This window comes from Dendrobates tinctorius, unplaced genomic scaffold (assembly GCF_039654945.1).
Source record: "Dendrobates tinctorius isolate UK_male_01 unplaced genomic scaffold, ASM3965494v1 ptg000003l, whole genome shotgun sequence".
NCBI lineage: Eukaryota > Metazoa > Chordata > Amphibia > Anura > Dendrobatidae > Dendrobates > Dendrobates tinctorius.
In genome coordinates this window covers 45699409-45724227 of record NW_027361671.1, presented here as the reverse complement: position 1 = coordinate 45724227, position 24819 = coordinate 45699409, and the positions used below count along the sequence as shown (strand labels likewise).

Genomic DNA, 24819 nt, shown 5'->3' with positions numbered 1-24819 from the left:
AACATTGATTATATAGCACTCAAGCTGAAATATTACTTCCACCATATTGTGATCCAGGCTTCAGTCTACTAGAATTCTGTTAGAAAATGCAGCAGCTGCTGGAGTAGAGAAAATATATTCTCAATCTATTCCTAAGTGAGCATGAGCACACACTGGATGCTACTAAATGTAAAGGGAAAATTGCCATCAGTCCTCCAGGAAATCCAGGATTTGAAACTAAAATTCTAAAACCTACCTTAACATGGAGCTCAGGGTGAGAGTTCATGTAATCAAACAACTTTTGATAGTTCTGGTATTGCTGATCCCACTCAGAGCTGTCACTGTAGCGAAAATCATCACCCAGTGGGACTAAGAGCACTTTAGTACGGAAGAGCTTTGACTTCTTTCTGTACTGATCTAAAAGCATCCAGGCTCTGTAATGAAATCCAGTAAAAACATGGATAAAGACTTGGGAATATAGCAAAAAAAATGTAGAAATATGTAATACACAAAGAAATACATATACTGTAAAAATATAATACCTATGTTCAACATTGCCTTCGTGAATAGGCTCGGGCGGCACTCTCCAAGGACAATTAATTCTACCTCCAGGTAGACGCTTAAAATCAAACTGACAGCAGATCTTTGGGTCTGGACCACAAGTATGAGGAATATCATAGCTGTAGAAAGGCATCATGTGGCACAAAATGTTGGTGCTGCCTCCTAAATCTAGAATTAAAATACATGTATAAAATAAGGGCAGCATAACAAAAGCATAATACAATTAAGCAATAGTTTGGTACTTAAACCCTGACTTGACCCCTAACACTACTATAAAGAAGCCAAACTGAAAGTATACAAATACTTTAGAAGCAATTGCAAACAGGCAAATCAAGAAATAATCCAGCTTTGTACAATTGACTCAAAAGCACAAACAAGAGGCTTTGCTGTATAGGGTGAGGCAGTCAAATTAGGGCAGATGATTAAATTACAGCTCTATATAGCTACGGCAGGAGTCCTAGATAAGCCTGGATGATCACACTATGTGCGCAAATAAATCTCTTTATGAATCTAATCGTTCACTTCTTGGTCTTTGGTTGAGCAGACATAAGGCCCCTTTACATTTAGCGATGCACCAGCGATCCCGACCATGATACGACCCGGTCAGGATCGCTGGTGCATCGCTAAATGATCGCTAGTGAGCTGCCACACAGGCAGATCTCACAGCGATGCAGCAGCGATACAGCGGACGATACTTACCTTTCAGACACGGCGATCCTGACGTCCTTCCGCCCGCCTCCACACGTCGCTAGTCGGCGCCACAGGAAGCGCCCGACGAGAAATGGAGCTGCGCGATCAACGACAGTCAGCGGGGGAGACGGTCGGAGGCAAGTATCACACATAGCAATATCGCTGCTACGTCACCAAATCGGTGATGCTTTAGCGATATTGCTAGCAATATCGCTATGTGTAAAACCCCCTTTACTCTACCCACTTTCTGGAAAATGTAATAGTCTATTGATAGTTCTCTTGATATCAAGAGCTGTGTAATAGTCTATGTAAAGGGCCCGTTACACACAGCGATCTCGCTGGCGAGATCGCTGATTTTGTGACACATCAGCGATCTCTCAAGCGAGATCACTGTGTGTGACATCCAGCAGCGATCTTCCCCCCCCAGCGGGGTATCGCTGATCGTGCTGGATCGTCCTGGCCCGTTTTTTCATCGCTGGTCTTCCGCTGGCCAGCGCGCATCGCTGCGTTTGGCAGCGGGAACCAGCGATGAGCGACGCTGCATGCTGGTTACCAACGTAAACATCGGGTTTCTAAGGGCCCTTAGAAACCCGATGTTTACCCTAGATACCAGCGTGCACTGCAGGCAGGGCGGGAGGTGGAGGCAGAGCGGCGCACAGACCGGAGTAGCAGATAGCAGAGCTACGCCGGTCTGTCTGCGCCGCTCTGCCTCCACCTCCCACCCTGCCTGCAGTGCACCCTGGTATCTAGGGTAAACATCGGGTTTCTAAGACCCCGCAGCCCTTAGAAACCTGATGTTTACATTGGTAACCAGCGTGTTCACTGCTCCTGATCGCTGGAGGGGCTGTCTGTGTGACACCAGCGATCAGCTAACAATGTCCCAGCGATCCCATCCACGTCGGATCGTTGGTGGGATCGCTGGGACATCGTTATGTGTAATGGTACCCCAAGTGCTCAGCGTAGAGTACAGGATAAATGTGATCCAAAATGTTATATAAATTAAAAGCTTCAACTCAATCCACAAAAAAAAAAAAAAATCAAATCCGCACTCAGGTCTGTCAAATGTTAAAAATGTAGGGGGCTTTCATGTTCCTGCTAACACAAAGGCTCTCGGAACATTAAGTGGCTCCTTCCAAAAGATATTTTGTCAATTCTGTGCTCCCAAATCCAAACCCTTCAATTACTTCTGAGCCACAGTGTGCCTAAACCATGGTTAGCATTCATGTTTGGCATTTCTGTAGCCTTCTTAATTTATGGTTGCATGCCTCCAGAAGCATGAGTTGGGCATAATGTGGTGCACGGAGGAGAAATTACACAACAAACGGAGGTCCATTCTTCCTATTAGCCCTTATAAATATTAAAACTTTGGTGCTAAAACATTTTAGTTGCAAAATTGTAGTTTTTCACAGTATAAAATTCTGTGAGGCACATGTGGTGTCAATATGCTCACTGTACCCCTAGATTAATTGGAGGGTGTAGTTTGTAAAATAGGGTCACTTATCGGGATTCAGCTGTTCTGGCACCTCAGGGGCTCTGCCAATGTGACATGGCTCCCACAAACCATTCCAGCAAAATCTGACACAAAACTGGCGCTTCTTCCCTTCTGAGCTTCGCACTGAGCCTCAAAAGTAGTTTTGGACCACTTATGGGGTGTTGGCATGCTCGGGAGAAATTTCAACCATTAGCGGGTTTGAAAATAAAGAAATTGGGGCCAATGCAACATTTTAGTGCAAAAAAAGGTAATTTTTTATTGACTCAGCACAATGCTATACAATTCTGTGAATCACCTAGATGAATTCCGCAAGAGGTGTAGTTTCCAAAACTGGGTCACTTTTGGGGGTTTCTGCTGCTTTGGCATGTCAGTGGTTCTTCAAATGTGACATAGCATCTGCAATTTATTTCATCCAAAACTGTGCTCCATACATCAATTTGCGCTCCTTCCTTTCTACACCCTGCCATGCAATCAAACAATATCAAATTTACCGGATATAACAAAGTAGGCAAGGAGCATCATGTTAAAAAAAACCAAAACGTGATCCCTCAATCCCTCAGTCAACCCAAGTGGGAATGATAGATTAGATATATAAATTGAAGTGCTTTAAATGTTTCTTGTTAGTTAATGTGCCAGTAGATTTTTTTTTTTTTTTTTAACCACATATAGGATACCTGTTTACTCAGGAGAAATTGAGCAAACAAATTGTATGATCCATTTTGTTCCGATACCCTTGTAAAAATAAAAAAAATTGGGGCTGAAATAACATTTTTGCAGGAAAAAAAAAAATATATTTTTTAATTCTCATGGCTTAATGTTATAAAATTCTGTGACGCATCTGTGGGTTCAAGGTGTTCATCAAAGCTCTAAATAAATTTCTTGAGGGGTATAGTTTCCAAAAAGGGGTCACTCGTGGGGGAGTTTAAGGACTCTGCAAACACGACATCTTTCCATCCAATTTTGCACTCCAAAAGTCAACTGGTGTTTTTTACTTTCCAAGCCCTACTGTGCGCCCAAATATTAATCTTTCACCATATATGGGATATTTGCATACTCAGGAGAAATTTCACAACCAATTGTATGGTCCATTGTCCCCTGCTAACTTTGTGAAAATGCCAAATTTGGGGCCAAAGCAAAATTTTTCTGGGAAATAGTTATTTTTTTCCCACATTGCTTTAATTCCTGTGAAGAACCTATAGGGTTAATAAACTTCTTGAATTTGGTTTTCAGCATTTTGAGGGGTGCTGTTTTTAAAATGGTGTCACTTTATGGTATTCTCTGTCATAGAGGCCACTCAAAGTCTATTCAAATATAATATGGTTCCTAAAAAAAAATTGAGTTTGTAAATTTTGTTGTAAAAGTTAGAAATTGCTGATCAACTTTTAACCCTTATAACTTCCTAACAAAAAATGGATGTTTCAAAAGTGACGCTTACATAAAAATACATTTCACACATGTCTATTTTATCAACTATTTTGTGTGACATTACTATTCGTGATGAGTGAACGTGCTTGCATAAAGACTTACCCGAACATAATCGGGTGGGCAGCATGGTGGCTCAGTGGTTCTGGGTTCAGTGGAGTCCTGGGTTCGAATCCCACCAAGGACAAACAAATGCAAGGAGTTTGTATGCTCTCCCAGTGTTTGCGTGGGTTTCCTCTGTGTACTCCGGTTTCCTCCCACATTCCAAAGACATACTGAGAGGGAATTTAGATTGTGAGCCCCATCGGGGACAGTGATAACGTGTGCAAACTGTAAAGCGCTGCGGAATGTGTTAGCGCTATATATAGAAATAAAGATTATCATCTTGGGCGTGTGCTCGCATATTATGGTCAATTATTTCAAAGAAAAAACTGACCATATCCGACAGGAAGTTATCTCCCAATCACCTTATACCATGCACTGTCCTCCCTCCCCCACTGCATCTAGCTCACTCTCTGATTTTGAACCTGTGGCGCCCCTGAGGCTCAGTCGTCACAGAGGTACTGCACCTTCTCCTAAGGTGTAGTGCCCCACCATCAGGGTAAGGTGGGAACTCCTTTCCACAATCCAACACTCGCACCACAAACAGGGTAGTTCTGCACAACCACATTGCGGCTCCTTGCTCAGAGGGTAGCAGAGCACCTTTGGTGGTTCCCTGCTTGGAACACTGGATGTGCTGGGAGGTGGGTGGAGTTGAGATACACAAAAGAGTGGGAAAGTGTAGGAGGACAGGTCAGTCTGACAGAAAGTCACTGAGACAGGAGTGAGGATCCCTGAAAGAAGGGATGGAGGAAGGAGTGCTGCAGCTGCCTCAGTGATCTGAGCCAGCTGGCACGGGAAAGGAAAAGGAGAAAGACATAGAATTGAAATCTAAGCTTCCATAAGGAAGACCAGTACGGAACGAAGACGCAGAGAGAACAGAGAGGACGTGGGTTAGAAGAGGAACCCTGCCTATAGGTTCTCAGCGCAAGGCCGGGGCCCGGTCCCCGAGGTTGTATGGACACTTATGATTCTGCAGCAGACACTGGTGGAGTAGTTGGCTGTAAATGCACTACTCTCATCTAAGACTTGGGGCACAACAGCAATTGGATAGAGAGCCGGGACTCAGGAGAAGGGAGTCCCCGAAGCAGGCTACAGCTGTCTGCCGTACAAGTAGAGTTCTTGGGAACATCTGACAGGAGGAACTCCAGTGTAACTCAGTACTAGGAGATCTTCACACTTTAAGGCGCTATAGAGGTGTCGTTCAGAAAGGTACATGTTGGCGGAGTGTTGGAGGGGAGAATCCTAACTTGCCCGGAGGTTGATTGAGTCTCTGACCCGAAGAACACGGCCCGGAGGCAGGTACCTGTACGTGTGTACAACGGACTGTGAGTAAAGCTTTGGAACTACAAGCCCCGGTGTCCTCCATTCATTTGTGCGCACCGCTATATCTGGGTACCATTCTCCACACTGCCTGCACCGCGCCTCTTCTATTGCATCCACGCTGCCCTGGGGCTACAGCTTCACCTGTGGGGAGCTACACCATCTAGGCTGCAACACACCACCAGCCCCAGAGGATCTGCATGCAGCGTCGGCTTAACACCTCCCTTGCCGAGCACCACAGGTGGCGTCACAAACTATTCCATTAACTACATTCCCCCATTACTTGGGGGCCCAGGGCCACGGACCGGGTCACCGCTGCTGTGACACCTTCCCCTGACACCGGCCCGGTACCGAGTACCCCACAGCCCTCGGTGGGCGACCCAAACCAGTCACAGAAGAAGAAGTAAGCAGGCTCCTTGCATCTTCTCGCCCAACCACTTGCACCAGTGACCCATTTCCATCACATCTGCGCCAGTCCCAATCCCCTGCTGTCACCACTCACCTAACAAATATTTAACCTGTTTCTCTTCTGGTATATTTCCCTCCTTATTTAAGCATGCCATCATACATCCACTACTTAAAAAACCATCCCTCGACCAAAAATGTGCCGCTAACTATAGACCGGTCTCTAATCTTCCCTTCATCTCTAAACTCCTGTAACGCCTGGTCCACTCCAGTCTGTTCCACTATCTCTCTGAAAACTCTCTTCTCGACCCTCTCCAATCCGGTTTCCGCTCTCTACACTCTACTGAAACTGCTCTCACTAAAGTCTCTAATGATCTACTAACAGTTAAATCTAACAGTCACTATTCCATGCTAATTCTCTTGGATCTCTTAATGTAGCGTTCAACACAGTGGATCATCAGCTCCTCCTCAATCGGCATCAAGGACACCGTTCTCTCCTGGTTTTCCTCCTAGCTCTCTGACCGCTCCTTTACTTTATCTTTTGCTGGCTCCTCCTCCTCTCATCTTCCCCTTACTGTTGGGGTTCCTCAAGGATCGGTTCTAGGCTCCCTCCTCTTCTCTTTGTGTACTGCCCCTATTCGTCAAACAATCAGTACATATGGTTCCCTGTACCATCTCTATGCTGATGACACCCAATTATATGCTTCCTATCCTTACATCACGCCTGCCTTTTTAGAAAACACCAGCGATTGTCTAAACGCTGTGTCTAACATCATGTCCTCACTATATCTGAAACTGAACCTGTCAAAGACTGAACTCCTTGTGTTTCCTCCCTCTACTAATGTACCTATACCCGACACTGCCATTTCTGTGTGTGGTTCCACTATTACTCCCCAGCAACATGCCCGCTGTCTTGGGGTCATACTTGACTCCGAGCTCTCATTCACCCCCCACATCCGATCACTGGTTCGCTCTTGTTTTTGAGATGCAGATAACATTTCTAGAATTCGACCTTTTCTTACCTTTGACTCCACAAAAACTCAGTTTCTCTTATTCATTCTCGTCTGGACTATTGTAACTCTCTTCTAATCGGTCTCCCTCTTACCAAACTTTCCCCCCTCCAATCTGTCTTGAATGCTGTAGCCAGGATCATATTCCTCACCAATCGTTACATCGATGCATCTACCTTGTGCCAGTCCTTACACTGGCTACCCATCCACTCCAGAATCCAGTACAAACTTATTACTCTCACCCAAAAAGCATTTCATGGCTCAGCACCACCCTACATCTCCCTCGTTTCAGTCTACCACCCTACCCGTGCCCTCCGTTCTGCTGATGACCTGAGGTTGGCATCCTCAATAACAAGAACCTCCCACTCCCGTCTCCAAAACTGTCCACGTGCTGCGCCAATTCTTTGGAATGCACTTCCCAGGTCAATACGAGTAGTCCCCAATCCCTACAATTTTAAGCGTGCCCTGAAAACGCACTTATTCAGACTGGCCTACCGCCTCAACACATTTACCCAACTATCCCTGTGTAGCACTTAAAAGTTTTACCATAACCAGGTTCTGCCTATCATGTTCCCACATGCTTTATGCATCTATTAGCCCTCTGTTTGGACCAGCCATAATTTTAAGTGTGTAACAGAACAGACACAATAAGGGCAATTGTTCCCACCCACCTTTTGTGTCTCCCCTTTTTTCCTCATAGACTGTAAGCTTGCGAGCAGGGCCCTCATTCCTCTCGGTATCTGTTATGAGCTATGTGATAATTGTTATGCTGTAATGTCTATTGTCTGTACAAGTCCCCTCTGAAATGTCAAGTGCTGCGGAATATGTCGGCGCTATAGAAATAAAATTTATTATTATGTTCGTGCCCCTGTGGCTGCATGATTTGCAGCTGTTAGATACTCGATAACGACAGAGCATTGTAAAATTTGGCCTGGTCAGAAAGGTGAAAACGCTAAAGGTTGATTTTTCTTTTTTTTTTTCCTCAGTTTCAAAATTTCACTCTGGCTACTAAGCCTATTAGGTTGCTATTAACTGAGATCACTTCAGAGTAGTCAGCAAATTATAGGAATAAAGGAAAACCCATGCTTAATTTATCTAAATAATAAAAACAATGTATGCTAACCTCACGAATACGTCATAATGAGGGTGACTTTGATAGAATATATAATGAAGTCTTTTAGATTATATATCAGCTTTGTATGGCAACTAGAGTTGAGCGATACCGTCCGATACTTCAAAGTATCGGATCGGAATGGATCGGCCGATCTTAAAAAAAAAAGTATTGGTATCGCCGATTCTGATACCGGAAGTCCCATTCAAGTCTATGGGACTTCCGGTATCGGAATAAGAAAAACCCTGTTTTTGCCTTTACAGCCTCTCTGGGGTCTGTACGGGCCTTTCGGGGGTCTGTGCCGGCCTGCCAGGGGGTCTGTGCAGGCTCCGGTGATCTGTGCCGGCCTGCCGGGGGGCTGTACCGGCCTGCCGGGGGGGCTGTGCAGGCTCCGGTGGGCTGTGCCGGCCTGCCGGTGGTCTGTGCAGGCTCCGGGGGTCTGTGCAGGCATCGTCCGATGGGACTACAAGTCCCATCGGGCGATGCCTGCTACCATGACAGTGATTGACACATTAGCCAATGATGAGACAGTAGTAGTCCCATCATCCGGCTAATGTGTTGAATGTAAAAAAAAAAAAAAAAAAAAAAAAAAAAAAATTACATGCTACATACATGCTACATTCATACTACATATATACTACATGCGACATACATACTACATATATACTACATGCATGCAACATGCATACTACATATATACTACATGCTACATACATACTACATATATGCTACATACATACTGCATGCTACATACATACTACATGCTACATACATACTACATGCTACATACATACTACATGCTACATATATGCTACATACATACTACATGCATGCTACATACATACTGCATGCTACATACATACTGCATGCTACATACATACTGCATGCTACATACATACTGCATGCTACATACATACTACATGCTACATACATACTACATGCTACATACATACCACATATATACTACATACATACTACATGCATGCTACATACATACCACATACATACTACATACATACTACATACATACTACATGCATGCTACATACATACTACATACATGCTACATACATACTACATACATACTACATACCACATACATACTACATGCATACTGCATGCTACATACATACTACATGCTACATACATACCACATATATACTACATACATACTACATACAATACATTCATACAATACATACATAGACATACAGTACATATAACAGAGTAACATACTTACCAATACTTGTCACATTGTTCCCCGAAGCCATTGTCTTTTACGGAATAAATATTAACATAACAAACCACAAAAATACTCACCCACGATCCGAAGCAGTCCACGAGTGTGTCCCACGACGATCTTGGGTAGAGAACTGCAGCATCAGCTGATGCTGCCGTTCTCTACGGGCTGCAGGAATCCAATGACGGAAGGTAGGTATCCTTCCGCACTGTATTCCTCCGCCACTTAAAAAAAAAAAGTCCCTAGTCTCACTTTATGCCATTGCTGCGTGGGACATTCCCACACAGCAATGGCATAAAGTGAGACTAGGGACTTTTTTTTTTTTTTTTTTTTTTAAGTGGCGGAGGAATACAGTGCGGAAGGATACCTACCTTCCGTCATTGGATTCCTGCAGCCCGTAGAGAACGGCGGCATCAGCTGATGCTGCAGTTCTCTACCCAAGATCGTCGTGGGACACACTCGTGGACTGCTTCGGATCGTGGGTGAGTATTTTTGTGGTTTGTTATGTTAATATTTATTCCGTAAAAGACAATGGCTTCGGGGAACAATGTGACAAGTATTGGTAAGTATGTTACTCTATGTTATATGTACTGTATGTCTATGTATGTATTGTATGAATGTATTGTATGTAGTATGTATGTAGTATATATGTGGTATGTATGTAGCATGTAGTATGTATGTAGCATGCATGTAGTATATATGTGTTATGTATGTAGCATGCATGTAGCATGTATGTAGTATGTATGTAGCATGCATGTATGTATGTAGTATATATGTGGTATGTATGTAGTATATATGTGGTATGTATGTAGTATGTATGTAGCATGCAGTATGTATGTAGCATGCATGTAGTATATATGTGTTATGAAGCATGTATGTAGTATGTATGCAGCATGCATGTAGTATGTATGTAGTATATATGTGGTATGTATGTAGTATGTATGTAGCATGCAGTATGTATGTAGCATGCATGTAGTATATATGTAGTATGTATGTAGCATGTAGTATGTATGTAGCATGCATGTAGTATATATGTAGTATGTATGTAGCATGCATATAGTATGTATGTAGTATGTATGTAGTATTTATTTATTTTTTTTTAACATTTAACACATTAGCCGGATGATGGGACTACTACTGTCCCATCATTGGCTAATGTGTCAATCACTGTCATGGTAGCAGGCATCGCCAGATGGGACTTGTAGTCCCATCGGACGATGCTTGCACAGACCCCCGGACATCAGCACAGCCCCCCGGCAGGCCGGTACAGACCCCCACAGGGTGCACAGACCACCGGCAGGCCGGCACAGCCCCCCGGCAGGCCGGTACAGACCCCGGGCAGTCCACACAGCCCCCCGGCAGGCCGGCACAGCCCCCCGGCAGGCCGGTACAGACCCCGGGCAGTCCACACAGCCCCCCGGCAGGCCGGCAGAGACCCCCGGAAGGCCCGAAATGACGGCGCATCATGATGCGCACACACCGCGCATCATGATGACGTCAGGCTGTCAATCAACTTTGAACTTCCGATTCCGACTTCCGATATTGAAAAAATATCGGAAGTCGGTATCGGAATTCCGATACAGCAAGTATCGGCCGATACCCGATACTTGCGGTATCGGAATGCTCAACACTAATGGCAACCCCTGAATACGTTCCTTTCACAAATAGGTTGGTTTGAAATTTGAGAATAAATTTTTTACCTTAGGCTTTTTTCACACATCAGTTTTTTGCCATCAGTCGCAATCCAGCAGTTTGGGGGAAAAAAAACGGATCCGTCGCAGATTGTGAAAAACTGATGAGACTGTTTTTTCGCTGGATCCGACTGCCCTACCTGGCAATAATTGGAGCATGCTCAGTTTAAAAAACAGAATCATTCATTGGATTCCGTCATTTGAGGACAGCGACAGATCCTGCGCCCATAGGCTTCCATTATAGCCAACGACGGACAACGCTGGATCCGTCGCCGTCCAACTTTTCGACGGAGACAAAAGAAGTTACTATGTCCGTCGTCTCCGCCTGACGGACACTATTTCCAACGGATCCAGTGAATGGCGGACAAAACGTTAGGCAATCCGTCGCTAATACAAGTCTATGAGGAAAAAAAACAGATCCAGTGTCATTTTTTTATTAAAAACGATGGATTGTGACTGATGGCAAAAAACTCATGTGTGAAAGAAACCTTACAATTTTTTTCTGTTTTTCATTTTTACATATCATAAGAGGTCAGTAAAATGATCATAAGAGCGTTACTGATGTCAAGTCCGACAGCAATGCCTAGAGAAACAGGAATTTCCAAGATATCCATGATGAACATTGCATTGTTCATATCATTTGTATCTTGGAGCTAAGGAGGAGCTCCACAGACGCGATCTTCTGACTTTTCTTTGACATTCAAGCAAAAAAGGAAGCACACTGTAGCGCCAAACCATGCAAACATGAAAAATGAATAATGAATTGCATTACTGCATTAGAAGTATGAAAAATTGAGAAAGTTTAGCGCATAAAATGGCCAAGTTATATGTACCTGGAAGCCACGTTAAGGCATTTCTCGTTTTCCATGTCCCTATTCCATGCCAATCCTCACTAAGACTGTAGTCTCCATCTGAATGGGAACCTATGAAAAATCCTCTGTTAGGACTGAAGTCTATATGTCTGTGGAGGGGAAATGGCCCTGGTTTGATCAAAAACGCCTACAGCTAACAGGTGGACGAGAAGTGGTGACTTCTCCTTCAATGGAAGTCTTCAAACAGAGGCTGGACAGACATCTGACTGGGATGATTTAGCGAATCCTGCTTTGAGCAGGGGGTTGGACCAGATGGCCCAGGAGGTCCCTTCCAAATCTACGATTCTATGATTCTATGGAGTTATATTCTGTTGTTTAAGTCTTCCCTTTATTTTTTGAGCAGTGTATGTTGTAACCAGAGCCTGATGTAAACCATTTCACAGATTCAGATTACTTATGGAAAAACCCCATCACCACTGTAACCTCTCTTTCTCATGCTTGAGATAATTTGTTTTTTAGAACACAAGGGAGTACTAACAAATTTGTTTTTCAACATGTCAACTTTTATAAATTTTTACTATTATACAAGTTAATCATGCACCCCCCTTATAACGTCACAATTATAGCGATATTGCTAGCGATATCGCTTAGGGTACCGTTACACCTAGCGACTCACCAGCGATCCCGACCAGCGATATGACGCGGTCAGGAACGCTGGTGCATCGCTAGGTGGTCGCTAGTGAGCTGCCACACAGGCAGATCTCACCAGCGACATCGCTGGGGTCGGGGATCGCTACTTACCTGTCAGACGCGGTGATCCTGCGTCCTCCCGCCCGGCTCCACGTGTCGCTCATCGTCACAGCAGGAAGCGCCGCAGGAAGTGACCGATGAGGAATGGTCCAGCAGCTTCTCGCGCGATCAGCGATAACCAGCGGGGGAGCCGGTCGGAGGCAAGTATCACATGCAGCGATATCGCTAGCAATATTGCTGCAACGTCACAAAATCGGTGACTTTACAGCGATATTGCTAGCGATATCGCAGTGTGTAACAGGGGCTTTAGTGTGACACGCCCTTAAGTAACCTTGCTTTACCCCATGCTGACAACCAAGACCATCCCTACCGCTTATCAGTTTTTTCTAACAGCCTTTTTCTAACTCCAGTGCAGCTTTTTTATGACGTGAAGAGCATATTCCAGATAAGGACACAACAGTTTTTTTTCATAAGTGCCAAATGGAGAAAATTTCCAGCAATACAGACATGGTTACGTAAGACTTAATGTTTATCCCATCATGGTTAAAAATAAGAAATACAGGAGTCCATGAATGGGCCTGCACATTTTGAGAGGTTATGCCTCATTGATGGCCATTAGCAAGTTTCTGTCCCTCTCTGCAGTCTTCTTATGGTGAGCTTTGAGAGATCAAACGACTCTCCCCGAGCTCACACCTGGCTATCACAAAGCTAACCACCCCCCCCCCCCCACAAAAAAAAACAAAAAAAAAAAAACTGAATATAAAACATGTATGTACGTAAATAAACAGAGAGAAATGAGGACGGCTGACCAAACAGACCTGAGAGCTCATAATAGGAACCTGTTCACTCTAGACATTCAATGACTACAGAATTTGATAGTTTGTTAGCTATGTTTGAAGCAGATAAAAAAAAAAAAAAAGAGCTATATGAAGTTTTGTAATGTCTGTGGAACCGTGCAGATGATTACACAATCTGCGAGTCGGCATCACACCAGCAGTGAGTTGATTTTTGGTACACATTTTATAAAATAGTGATCATATTCCAGTCCCATGAGAAGCAGCTGATTGATTTTGAATGCTGTTTTTTAGTATGTGATCTATACATACACCGATCCTGTTCTACATTTTAGTGTAATTGTGTGCAGTCTATGTTTTGCTTTTATATAATACGGCACCATCCATTTGCGTGGAGTCAATTAAGGATATTTGGACTACCACCCAGAAAAGCTGCAGCAACTACACATTTAGGCACAAGGAACAATAAAGGCAAGGAACGCCTTAATTCCTCTAATGCTGTAGACCCTGAACTCTCCTCACAGCTTTCTATGCTGGCTGAAAGTCGTGTCACGTCATGAACAACAATTATTGTTTTCAACTAATCAATAGGATATTAAAAGCCTATGCAACGGCTTTGGGCACTTCGCAAATCAGCAGTCTGAACTGTTCATTACAGCCTACAGGACCAAGCAGCTTAATATGTCTCTCTAAATCATTAACTTCACAAGTATTTATCTGTGATCACACAAACTTTCAACTTAGATTTTTTTTTTTCTAATTAAGGGTCTTGCAATAATCCATTAAGAAAGGCCCGTTGTGCTGCGCATCATGCTCTGCGATGATGAACTGTTAGCATTCCAATAACTGCTCCCAACATCTCATTCCTGACGCACAAGAGGTCAAGTTTGCAGACAAATATTTCACTACATTGGGAAATACAAAAAAAAAAAAAAAAAAACACCCTCAGAATCACAAGTTTCAAGGAGCCATAAGCTATCTTTCAGGGTCTGATTAACTTGTAGGGAGTGGGGGACATCAGCAAAAGGGACACCTCTAGATACTCTGCTGGAATTAGCAATGTATTAAGATTCATTCAGACATTCGTTGAAATCTGTCTGAGATTGGACCGAATTGCACAGACTGGCCGCAGCTCTCCTGACCAGAAAAGAACAGCTTCAAAGAATGATACGAAGCGGACATGTTTGGGTTAAGAGATCCACATCCAAACCATGCATTGGAGGTCCGATCTAAAAGATTTTCAACTTTCAAAAAAGTGGACTTCAAAGTGCAGTCATGAAAAATGAAGCCAGATTGTACCCTCACCCTGGGTCTAGGGTCAGTTCCCTGCTACTGCTTTAGGTATGCGTATTGACAGCAGGAGTAACATCACATTGACCGTGCAGATCACCGCTGCAGAAAACTACTGAGCTCAGTGGCTCTTCCATGTACAAGCAGCTGGAGCTCACAGTGATTGGCTATAGCATTAGGACTAGCTTCCTGGCATTAGGACTAGTCATTGAAAGAGGAAACATTTTATCGATTGGATTGCCTTGTTAGACGTCCAACAACAATTGGTTAACATGAGACCATGTGACTACAAGTTTTCATCATTATATAGATATTTATAAGTTACAAGTATTGCGTATTAGAAAAGCTCAACTGAAATGTCAATCAACAATAAAAAGCATTAATGAGAAGTCTTTACTTACCCCAGTTTTGCCTCCAAAAGAACTCTAATGTCTTCTTCGCTGAAAAATGCTTCTTTATTGAATAGTGAATACGCTGGATAAGCATGCTCGATATCCCCGACTGCTTAAGAAGGTATGCCATAGTTGGAGAGTGCCCAAAAGGATCCACAGCCCATCCTGATTTTGGTTTTACACCTACATAATTAATAAAATTAATAGCAGACAGGTATATACTTGTACAGGCATATTAATAGAGTAGGTAAATTTAGAAAGTGCCAATAAGCTATGTTGAAATGCATCAGATTTTTCAGTTTAATAAGCATGGAATATTTTAAAACCGTCTCATCCAGGTAGGTCCACACCATCTCCCAATTCCCCAATGCACCAAGTTCAAACTGGGAACACTGACCTACAAACTTCCATAATATGTATTCTCCATATATGTCTCTGAACGAATCCCCACATATCAACCAACATGTAACTTCCAGTCCCTTCCAAGAACCTCCTTCTCTTATCCACACTAATATGTTCCTCACCCAATCGCTTTCAAAACTTCTACCCCACACTCTAGAATTCTGTGCCTCAACACATCCAATTATCCACCAGACTCGGAACCTTCAGACAGATCTTGAAAACCAGCCTCTTCAAGAAAACTTACTGCCACAGCCTGCAATAACCCTGTTGCCACCTCACCACCACCAGAGCTTCCGCAACCACTTCCCTACTGTCTCCTTCCTTATAATCTTGTAGATTGAAAGCTCACAAGGGCAAGGCGCTCTCCTGTCTGTACCAGTTTATCATTGTTAGTCTACCATATTTCATACTTGTATCTTGTATGTAACCCCTTCTCATGTACATCACCATGGAATAATAATAAATAATAATATTAAATTGTCTTACTTTGTGCCAGAAAAGTATGCCACAATTCTAGTACATTTTGGTGCATGGAAACTTTTCTGGTAAGCCATTCACTTTTGTAAATCAGTTCACACACCCTTGTCAGGTAAGGCAAAAAATGTGTCAAAAGGACAACAGGATTATGACGCAAGTCATGAAAGGCTATTTTTTTTTTTTTTTTAAATTCTGGCACATTTAGTTTGATAAATTTCTCCAAGTGTCTTCATAGTAATGTTGAGCACAATCACATTTAAGTTCGGAAGAAAATCTGTGTAAAGAAGGGATACATTCCAGCAAATTCAGCATCTGTCAACTATCGTTGATAAAACAAGTGGCCAATACCTTGGAAATTCAACATTAGGCTATAAATCCTAAATCATAAAAGTAGTAGAAAATGGTTGCCTCCTATATCCTAAATACTTCAGGACCTTCCATTGCAACCTTCCATTTTCATCCATTAAAGTGAGAATAATAACCAAATAACTCAAAAAATTTACAAAAACACAGTTCTGAAATTAAAAGAAAAAAAAAAAAATAGTGACCAATAGTTCTTTTCAAAAGGAGTCATAAGCCTTTCATCCATGGAGTCTTTCAGTTTCTTAATCAGTCGACGATCAACTTTTTGGGCAGTACCAACCAGCCTCCAGACACTGCTCACACAGGTGTACTGTTTTCCACTGTAAATCTCCTGTTTAAGAAGGGCCCACATGTTCTCAATAGGGTTTAGGTCAGGTAAGGAAAAGGGGCCATGTCATTATTCTTTCATCTTTAAGGCCTTTACTGGCTAGCCAAGCCATGGAGTACTTTGATGCATGTGATGCAGCACTGTCAATCATTATTTTCTTGAAAGGTGCAGACTATTTCTTGTACCACTGCTTGACGGAGTCATGTTCTAAAAACTGGAAGTAGGTATGGGAGTTGTTTTGGAGTCTATTGTCAACCCGAAAAGGTCCAACTACCGTAACTCCTCTTTAAATACGAATATGCAAATAAAGTCCGTGGAGTCTCATTTAAGAGTCTCAAACACGGGACTTCCCTGGAGGAAGATATGGCTAGTCCCGTGTTTGAGACTCTTAAATGAGGCTCCACGGACTTTATTTGCATATTCGTATTTCCCAGGGAGCAATCGACCTAGGATTTCACTGATTGAGCGCCTTTGCCGGCTGCCGCAGTGTTTTCTTTGACTGGTCTCCCTGAGGTCTGATTGTTTCGTGATGTAACTCATCTTTAATAACACCAGTTCATAGCAGTACCTCACCTCCAACATGCCATCGATGTTGAGGTCTGTGCCCGTCTCATTTTATCAGTACATGGATGAAACCTTGGAAAAAAGTCTGTCTGCGGATGCTTCTTGGCTCAGTCTTGAATTTCACCATTTGTGTCTGGTTCAGTGGTTGTCAATTTCAGCATCCCTTACCTCAGCTATGTCTCTGAGCACTGAACACCTTGTACTTCTAGGCACTTCATTGAGGTTGCAGTTCTGAAATATGACAGCATTGGAGGAAAATGGGTTCCTGATCGCTTCACGTTTGATACTTCTCGAATTTTTCATCACTAATGTCAGTCTTATTTTCTCAACATTTTATATTGCAACCCTGTTGACCATTTGCAACTAAATTTTTGATGGTTCTGCAATCACAATCTGATTTTTTTCAATTTCAACAGTGCTGCATCTCTCTTTAAGAATGAACAATTTTGGACTTGAGTCAGTTAAATCTCTTTTCTAGCCCATTTTACTTGAGAAAAACACCATGTCACTTGATATGCTTGAAACCAATTAGTATTCGTGTTTATACAGCTTGTAGAAGGAAAATATGCACAAAAAATAACGACATGGTTAAAATACTCACTTACCTATAATTCTGCACACAGTGCAAATAGAAAAAGTTTAAAAAAAATATTCTTACCAAGATTTTTCTCCAGCCACTGGTGTCCTTCTATAAGTTGATCAATTATTCCAAAATAGTGAGAGGAGGCTTCATCAGCCATAACCCATCCACCTGTAACAATCTCAAACTGTTCCTGTTCAATTAACCTGTTAATTAGATAAAGTGACAGGGTTAACATTAAAGGCAACATGAAAGGTAAGCTGAACAATAGCAAAGCATTTGACAAATGCATATTGGCATTGCCATCTAATTACAAGTCATCGGTATTTGACAATTCTTAAAAGTTGGATACCATTGCTAATACTTCGTCCTAACACAAAGAAACAGTGGCATTTAGTAAATTATATTTTATCTCGTTATATAAAAGGACATTCATGTGTCCATCTTCTTAGTTTAATTTTAGAAAAGTCTATGTAAGATTATCTTGTACCAATAACATTTCCATGGCGAGAGCTGAACAATTTGTATCACGTCGGAAAGTTGTGCGAAGACAAGCAAGATCTATAGAGCCATGGGTCAGAAAAAAAAATTAGAGAAAACTAAAGTCCAAAATAAAACGTTATCCAATAAATCACCCTAGATCTCCAGGGATAAAAAGATGTTACCCATAATATCATTAGGAAAATCCAATATTAAAGGGGTTTTTTCGGCATACGATATTTAGGTATTATCCACGTACTAGGTATCAGCATCAATGAGGATCCGACACATGGCAACCCACTGATCGGCTATTACTTTTGGCAATATTGATGACCTATCCTGTGATAACTCATCGATATCTAATCAATGGATGGACGTCACTCCATCTAGGACACACAGTATGGCAAGAATATAGTTCTTGGTTGGACATAGTCCTGTGAGAACAAGTCCAGCTGTCTACATAGGCCATTACACATAACTGATCGAGGTCATTTACAATCTTTATAGTAAATTTAAAGGGTAAAAGGATGACTGAAGGTCATAGATTAGATAAATTATTAACTTGGCTTTTATCAAGTATTTTTATCTGAAAAGTTCATTTTTAGTCTGCTAAAGTTCCACAACAAATATTGTGCAGAAATTAAATGGAACTGATAAAAACGTTGAAGGAAGAGTAAATGCTCACGATACTGTTTAATTTAATTAAATCCCAAAGGCATTGTTAACACCGTCGTTATATTTACACAAATAAGTGCGTAACATAGGGCTGAAAAATAATTAACTTAAAATAAATATTTGGGCTTTATTGGGTCATCCACTGTTACAATCCATTAACTTATTTGGCACAGAAAAAATGTTCTCTTTTCCACTAGATACTATGTGCAATTAGAAAGGTAGAAAATCTGGGACAGTCATGGAGATGTCTAAATAAATCTGGCAATTATCTTGTCAATTATTTCCAGCAGAAATTTGTTATCAAAATTACAGGTCAGCTAAGTAACCCTGAGAAATACCGTATAAGCAGCATCGCTCCTGAATTTACAAAATAATGTAATTACGTATTGACTTCTGACAAGCCTTCACAGTTCGTGCCTGTTCCAAATTACATTTTACTAATTTAACACTAAATTCTTTAGTGAGAAATGCAGAAGTTGACGAACAGCAAAAATATTCCAAGCTAATATTTTTCTAGTCTTCTTTACAACAGTCCCATTGCAAATCAAGAACCATAAATATGCTAGTTCATCCACAACAGTTTATGTCCTCAAATGCAAGTTCAAAAAAATTTGAAAAGTTGTTTATGGGGAAACAAGGATCTCCATCGATCATGAAAACAAAAAGTTAATGCATGCACCATATGAATGGATCAGTAGGCGCGCACACGCACTGCCTGCCCATTCATTGCTTTGCACTCCTTCCAGAGACCCTTCACATAAAATGTCTATGTAGATAGGTGTTCATTAATGTACATAATTAATTACAAATTAAATATTAACATGGTGTACATAAAAATGTTTGCAAACACTAACGCACCAGCGATCCCGACAACAATCAGGATCTCTGGTGAGTCGCTAAATGGTAGCTAGTGAGCTGCCAAACAGGCAGATCTCACCATCGAAGCAGCAGCAGCAGCGGTCGTTCCTTACCTGTCAGGCGACAGCTCTGGTGACGACTTTCTCCCATGGCCATGTAGTCGCTCGTTGGTGCCAGCAGGAAGCCGACGACGAGAAATGGACCAGGACGATCTTGCGCGATCAACGATAGCCAGCGGGGGCAGTCGGTAGTAAGTGTCACATGTAGCGATATCGCTACAGATATCGCTGTTGCGTCACTAAATCGGTGACGCTTTAGCGATATAGCTATGTGTAAAAGGCCCTTAACACTTCTTCGCTTGTGTTACAAGTTGCCCCATTCTAACTGAACAAAAGAACAGCATGTGGCATTTTTCTTCCGGGAAACTGACGGCCTCTAAACAGACCTTAGGCCGGTTTCACATTTGCGTTACAGGCCGCAGCTAAGCCCCGCCCCCCTGCCGCGCCTCCGGCAGTAGCTCCGCCTCCGGGCGCATGACGCTGCATGCGTCATGCGTCCCCTATCTTTATGACTGAGGACGCAGGCCGTGCGCAGTATGCGTTTGGCGGCGCCTGCGTCCTTTTGACGGTGTGCCGACCAGCGCCAAACGCAACCTGTTGCAATTTTTCTACGATGCAAATTTAAAAAAAAAAAAATGCAAGTAACCTAATTTTACCTAGTGTGTGAAGAAAATCTGCAACATCACCGAAAGCTCATCGTGCGAACGTAACCTTAGGGTTCGAAATGTAACTTTATATCCCATACTGGTTTAGCGCACACAGAAAACCACTGCATAAAAACGGCAAATTCTGAAGCCGGATTAATATAAAATGGGATTAGAACAAGACAAACAAATGCCATTAATCCAGTAAGAACCATTGAGCTAGAAATCCAGTTAATCCAACAAGAATTTCATGCAGAGTGGTGTGAAAATTCCTTGAAAATCTGGCAAATGTTAGACAGATGTTGCCAAAAGCTTTACCAAAACTGGTGACCCTTAAAGAAATCTTGCCACCAGGTCAAACGAGGGCAGTTTTTGCTCTTATTTTATTTCTAATGCACATTCAATTTTTTGTTTTGTTTCTAAATGGTTCTCGAGAGATTTTTTTTTTTAATTTAATGCTAATAAAAAAAATATATTTAAGGAAATGAACAACACACAGTCAGTCAAACAGAATTCCTGGTATTTTTCAGCAAGACTCAGAATGGGCTCTATCCCTTTATTAAAATTTACTAAAATGTCCCTTGTGCTGCTCCCTGGTATATTCATAATATATGTACCACATTTTGCAGACTATAAGAAACACCCCAAATTTTGAGGCGCAAGACTGGAAAAAAATGCTTTTAATATGTCAAAAGGGGGTCCTTTTTAGAGTCCAAATTTAGTTTACAGGGGGTTGTGGTGGGGTGGAATGCAGCGATGGGGCGGGGAGGGGGGGGGTCACAGGAGGCAGGGTCGCCACTGCAGGAAGCTGGTGGCGGTGGAGAGAATGAGGAGATGCTGCGGGCCCTGGACAGGTAGTAGGGGGGTGTCCCAGTAGTGTTCAAGAAAATGTCAGCAGTGCAGGCAGGAGTGGAGTTCCCGCTCTGCACATAGCCCTCCTTGTAGTGGGCTACTGGAAAATGGCTGCCTACGATGGCGAAAGAGCCGGTTGAGATCTTGGCTTAATCTGCATATGCGCGGTCTCCAGCAGCCATTTTCATATAGCCCACTGCCAGGAGAGCAATGTGCAGAGCAGGGACTCCGCTGCACACAGCCAGGGCCTGCAGCATGGCCCTTTTCCTGCCTCCTGTCACCACAGTCGCTGTCACCCCCTCCCTGTAAGCTACATTAGGACTATAAGATGCACCCCCATTTTCCTCCTAAGTTGTTTTTTGTTTTTTTTTTTGGGGGGGGGGAATTTGGGGGGAGTCATATATAGTCTGCAAAAATTTGGCTGCGGATTCGCAGCAGTTCTCCATGCGGTGTACAGTACCCAAAATGCAAAGTACTACATCTGGGCAATATAAATGAAAAAAGCATATACAGAATGGGAGGAATAGGCCTAAGCAACAGCACATGTGAAAAAGACTTGGGTATACTAATAGATCACAAACTGAATATGAGTCAACAGTGTGATGCAGCAGCAAAAAAAGCAAATGCAATTCTAGGATGTATTAACAGAAGCATACAGTCTAGATCACGTGAAGTCATTATTTCCCTCTACTCCTCTTTGGTCAGACCTCATCTGGAATATTGTGTCCAGTTTTGGGCACCACATTTTAAAAAAGACATCAACAAACTGGAGCAAGTTCAGAAAAGAGCAACCAGAATGGTGACCGGTCTGCAAACCCTGTCTTATGAGGAAAGGTTGCAGGATTTGGGATTGTTTAGTTTGCAAAAGAGAAGACTGAGAGGAGACTTAATAGCTGTCTACAAATATCTCAAGGGCTGTCACATTGTAGAAGGATCATCTTTATTCTCATTTGCACAAGGAAAGACTAGAAGCAATGGGATGAAACTGAATGGGAGGAGACACAGATTAGATATTAGAAAAAACTTTTTGACAGTTAGTGATCAATGAGTGGAACAAGCTGCCACGAGAAGTGGCGAGTTCTCCTTCAATGGATGTCTTCAAACAGAGGCGGGACAGACATCTGACTGGGATGATTTAGCGAATCCTGCTTTGAGCAGGGGGTTGGACTAGATGGCCCAGGAGGTCCCTTCCAACTCTACGATTCTATGATTCTATGTAAACCTATGGAAAACCAAATCCGCGGTTTATTTTCCGCAGAATCTGCAGCGTTTTTACACCGCTTCCACTATAGGAATCCGCAGGTGTAAAACGCAGGTGAAATCCGCACAAAATCAGCAGAAAATCTGCACTAAATCCGCGGGTAACACGCAGGTCATTTTACCTGCGGATTCAGCAAAATCCACGCGGAAAAATCCCCAGCCAAATCTGCAACATGTGCACATACCCTTATACAGATTAATGGGGAAAATATTAAATCAATTACAGGAGTTCACACTAGTGCCAGACGCAGGAATTAGGACAATTTCGCAGTAGGCAGCGAAAATAGTTTCTACCCATAAAATTCCCTATAAGGCCTTATTCAGATGTGCATTTTTCACGTACAAGTTGGATCCATGGTTTTCACAGATGCTATATGTGAAGAATCCAGATTATATCTTAATTACCCAGATGACTGTGTTGTTACAAGCCAAGGGGAGTTAGCTTTTTATCTGTATATTGGCTTGTGGATTTAAGTGTTTATGTCTGGAGGGTCAAGAATACAGTCTTACAGTCTTGCAAGCTGATATACTATTTAACATACTGTGTAAAGGCCCTTTTACATTTAGCGATGCACCAGCGATCCCGACCACGATATGACCCGGTCAGGATCGCTGTGGCATCGCTAAATGGTCGCTAGTGAGCTGCCACACAGGCAGCTCTCACCAGCGACGCTCGGCGGTCATACTTACCTTTCAGACAAAGCGATGACCGCCGTCTTCCGTCCGCGCCTATAGCTCGCTCGTCGGTGCCAGCAGGAAGCCGACGACGAGAAGTGGACGATCTCACGCGATCAGCGATAGCCAGCGGGGGAGCCAGTTGGAGGTAATTATCACATGTAGCGATATCGCTATGTGTAAAGCCCCCTTATGTCTGTAATAGTGACTGTACATAGTGTGCCTTTAACTTTGTCTATTGATGTGTACGGATATGCTAATTGTGCATTGTATTATGAAACTAGTTTGTTGACTGTGAAAAGCAACAGAATGTCAGGGTGTACTGAAGGACATTGGGCAATTCTAAAAATAGCTTACCTGCCTGGGGTATAAAAAGATTCTGAAAAGGAGAGACCATATAGATCATCTCATCTCATAACACAGAAAGCTACCAGTCAGACATTCTACACAACACTCAACGCATGAGAAGACTGCAGCCAATTCATCATGGCACCATCACGAGGGACACAGATCTATGATTCAAAGGGAAACAACCTAGGAGTGATCGGCTCCGGTTGGAAGGACACAGATCTGATCCAGTGATCATCTCTCAACCATGGAGATGTTTGGAAAAAGCCAGTTTTTGGGACCCGCTGGTCGCCTGGTTCCATGGAGATGGTCGGTTAAGCCAGGTGGTGATTCTCGTGTCAACCGGCTTTGGACCTTGTATAGACGCTATGGACTGTCACCTCCCTACGCTTGTCGCTATCTCTTCTCTGTGTGTATATCACAGGTGGAATAGCGACCCTGGGAGCTCTGACGTTGTATCAACTAGCTTTGGGCCTTCTACGGACTCTATGGACTGTTCTCGGTCATCTCCCTACGCTTGTCAATATCTCTTCTTCGTGTGTATATCACAGGTGGAATATCGACCCTGGGACCTCTGACGTAACATCTACCGTTATCAAGGCGAGTCAGCGGAAGGGTTAGGCCCTGTAGTGTGCACCATGTTGGGGGTAATTGCTGGGATTGTTCTGTTTGCTATTGGGTGTTGTGGTTCAATAAAGTATCGCTACACTGTTTTACCCTAACCCTGTGTTGTCTGTGTAGTATGTTGCCCAAGGGGAGATAGAGTGGGCGTTCAGTGGTATGAGCACTGGTCAATGCAGTCTTTCTAAAGGCAGCCGGGCCAGCGAACGAGAGCACCCACTGACCCAGTTTCTCCACGCTATATATGTACCCATTATAGAATGTGGGAATGTTCACAAAATAAAAAAAAAGGAGACATGTCCATTTTTTTTTTTTAAATTGACATCATGGATGAAAATCATGCATACATGTGTATGGCTCTATGAAAATCACTGACAGCACAATGATGGCATTCGTGTGTTTTGTGTTATCCGTGACTAAAATTGTAATGGATATCAGCAGCTTTGTACTTTATTTTGCCATCCGTCAAAATCACTGATGAAACATGGATGGTAAAAACGGACAAATGGAGCAAATCCTGAAAGCTCGGATCCAAGACACTGACACATACACCAATTTTTTGAGGTGTATCAG

The 24819-nt window shown here is 42.8% G+C and overlaps 1 protein-coding gene across 1 annotated transcript in view; it reads right to left on the bottom strand.

Moving 5' to 3' along the window:
- The window catches only part of MAN2A1 (mannosidase alpha class 2A member 1), a 195345-nt gene that overhangs the window by 63123 nt on the left and 107403 nt on the right, over positions 1 to 24819 (bottom strand). The window contains exons 5-8 of the mRNA XM_073549319.1: positions 17853 to 17980; positions 15070 to 15243; positions 522 to 708; positions 236 to 413 (exon numbers count right to left, since the gene is read on the bottom strand). Of these exons, the coding sequence (XP_073405420.1) occupies positions 236 to 413; positions 522 to 708; positions 15070 to 15243; positions 17853 to 17980 (667 nt within the window). The remainder of the gene's footprint in view (positions 1 to 235; positions 414 to 521; positions 709 to 15069; positions 15244 to 17852; positions 17981 to 24819) is intronic.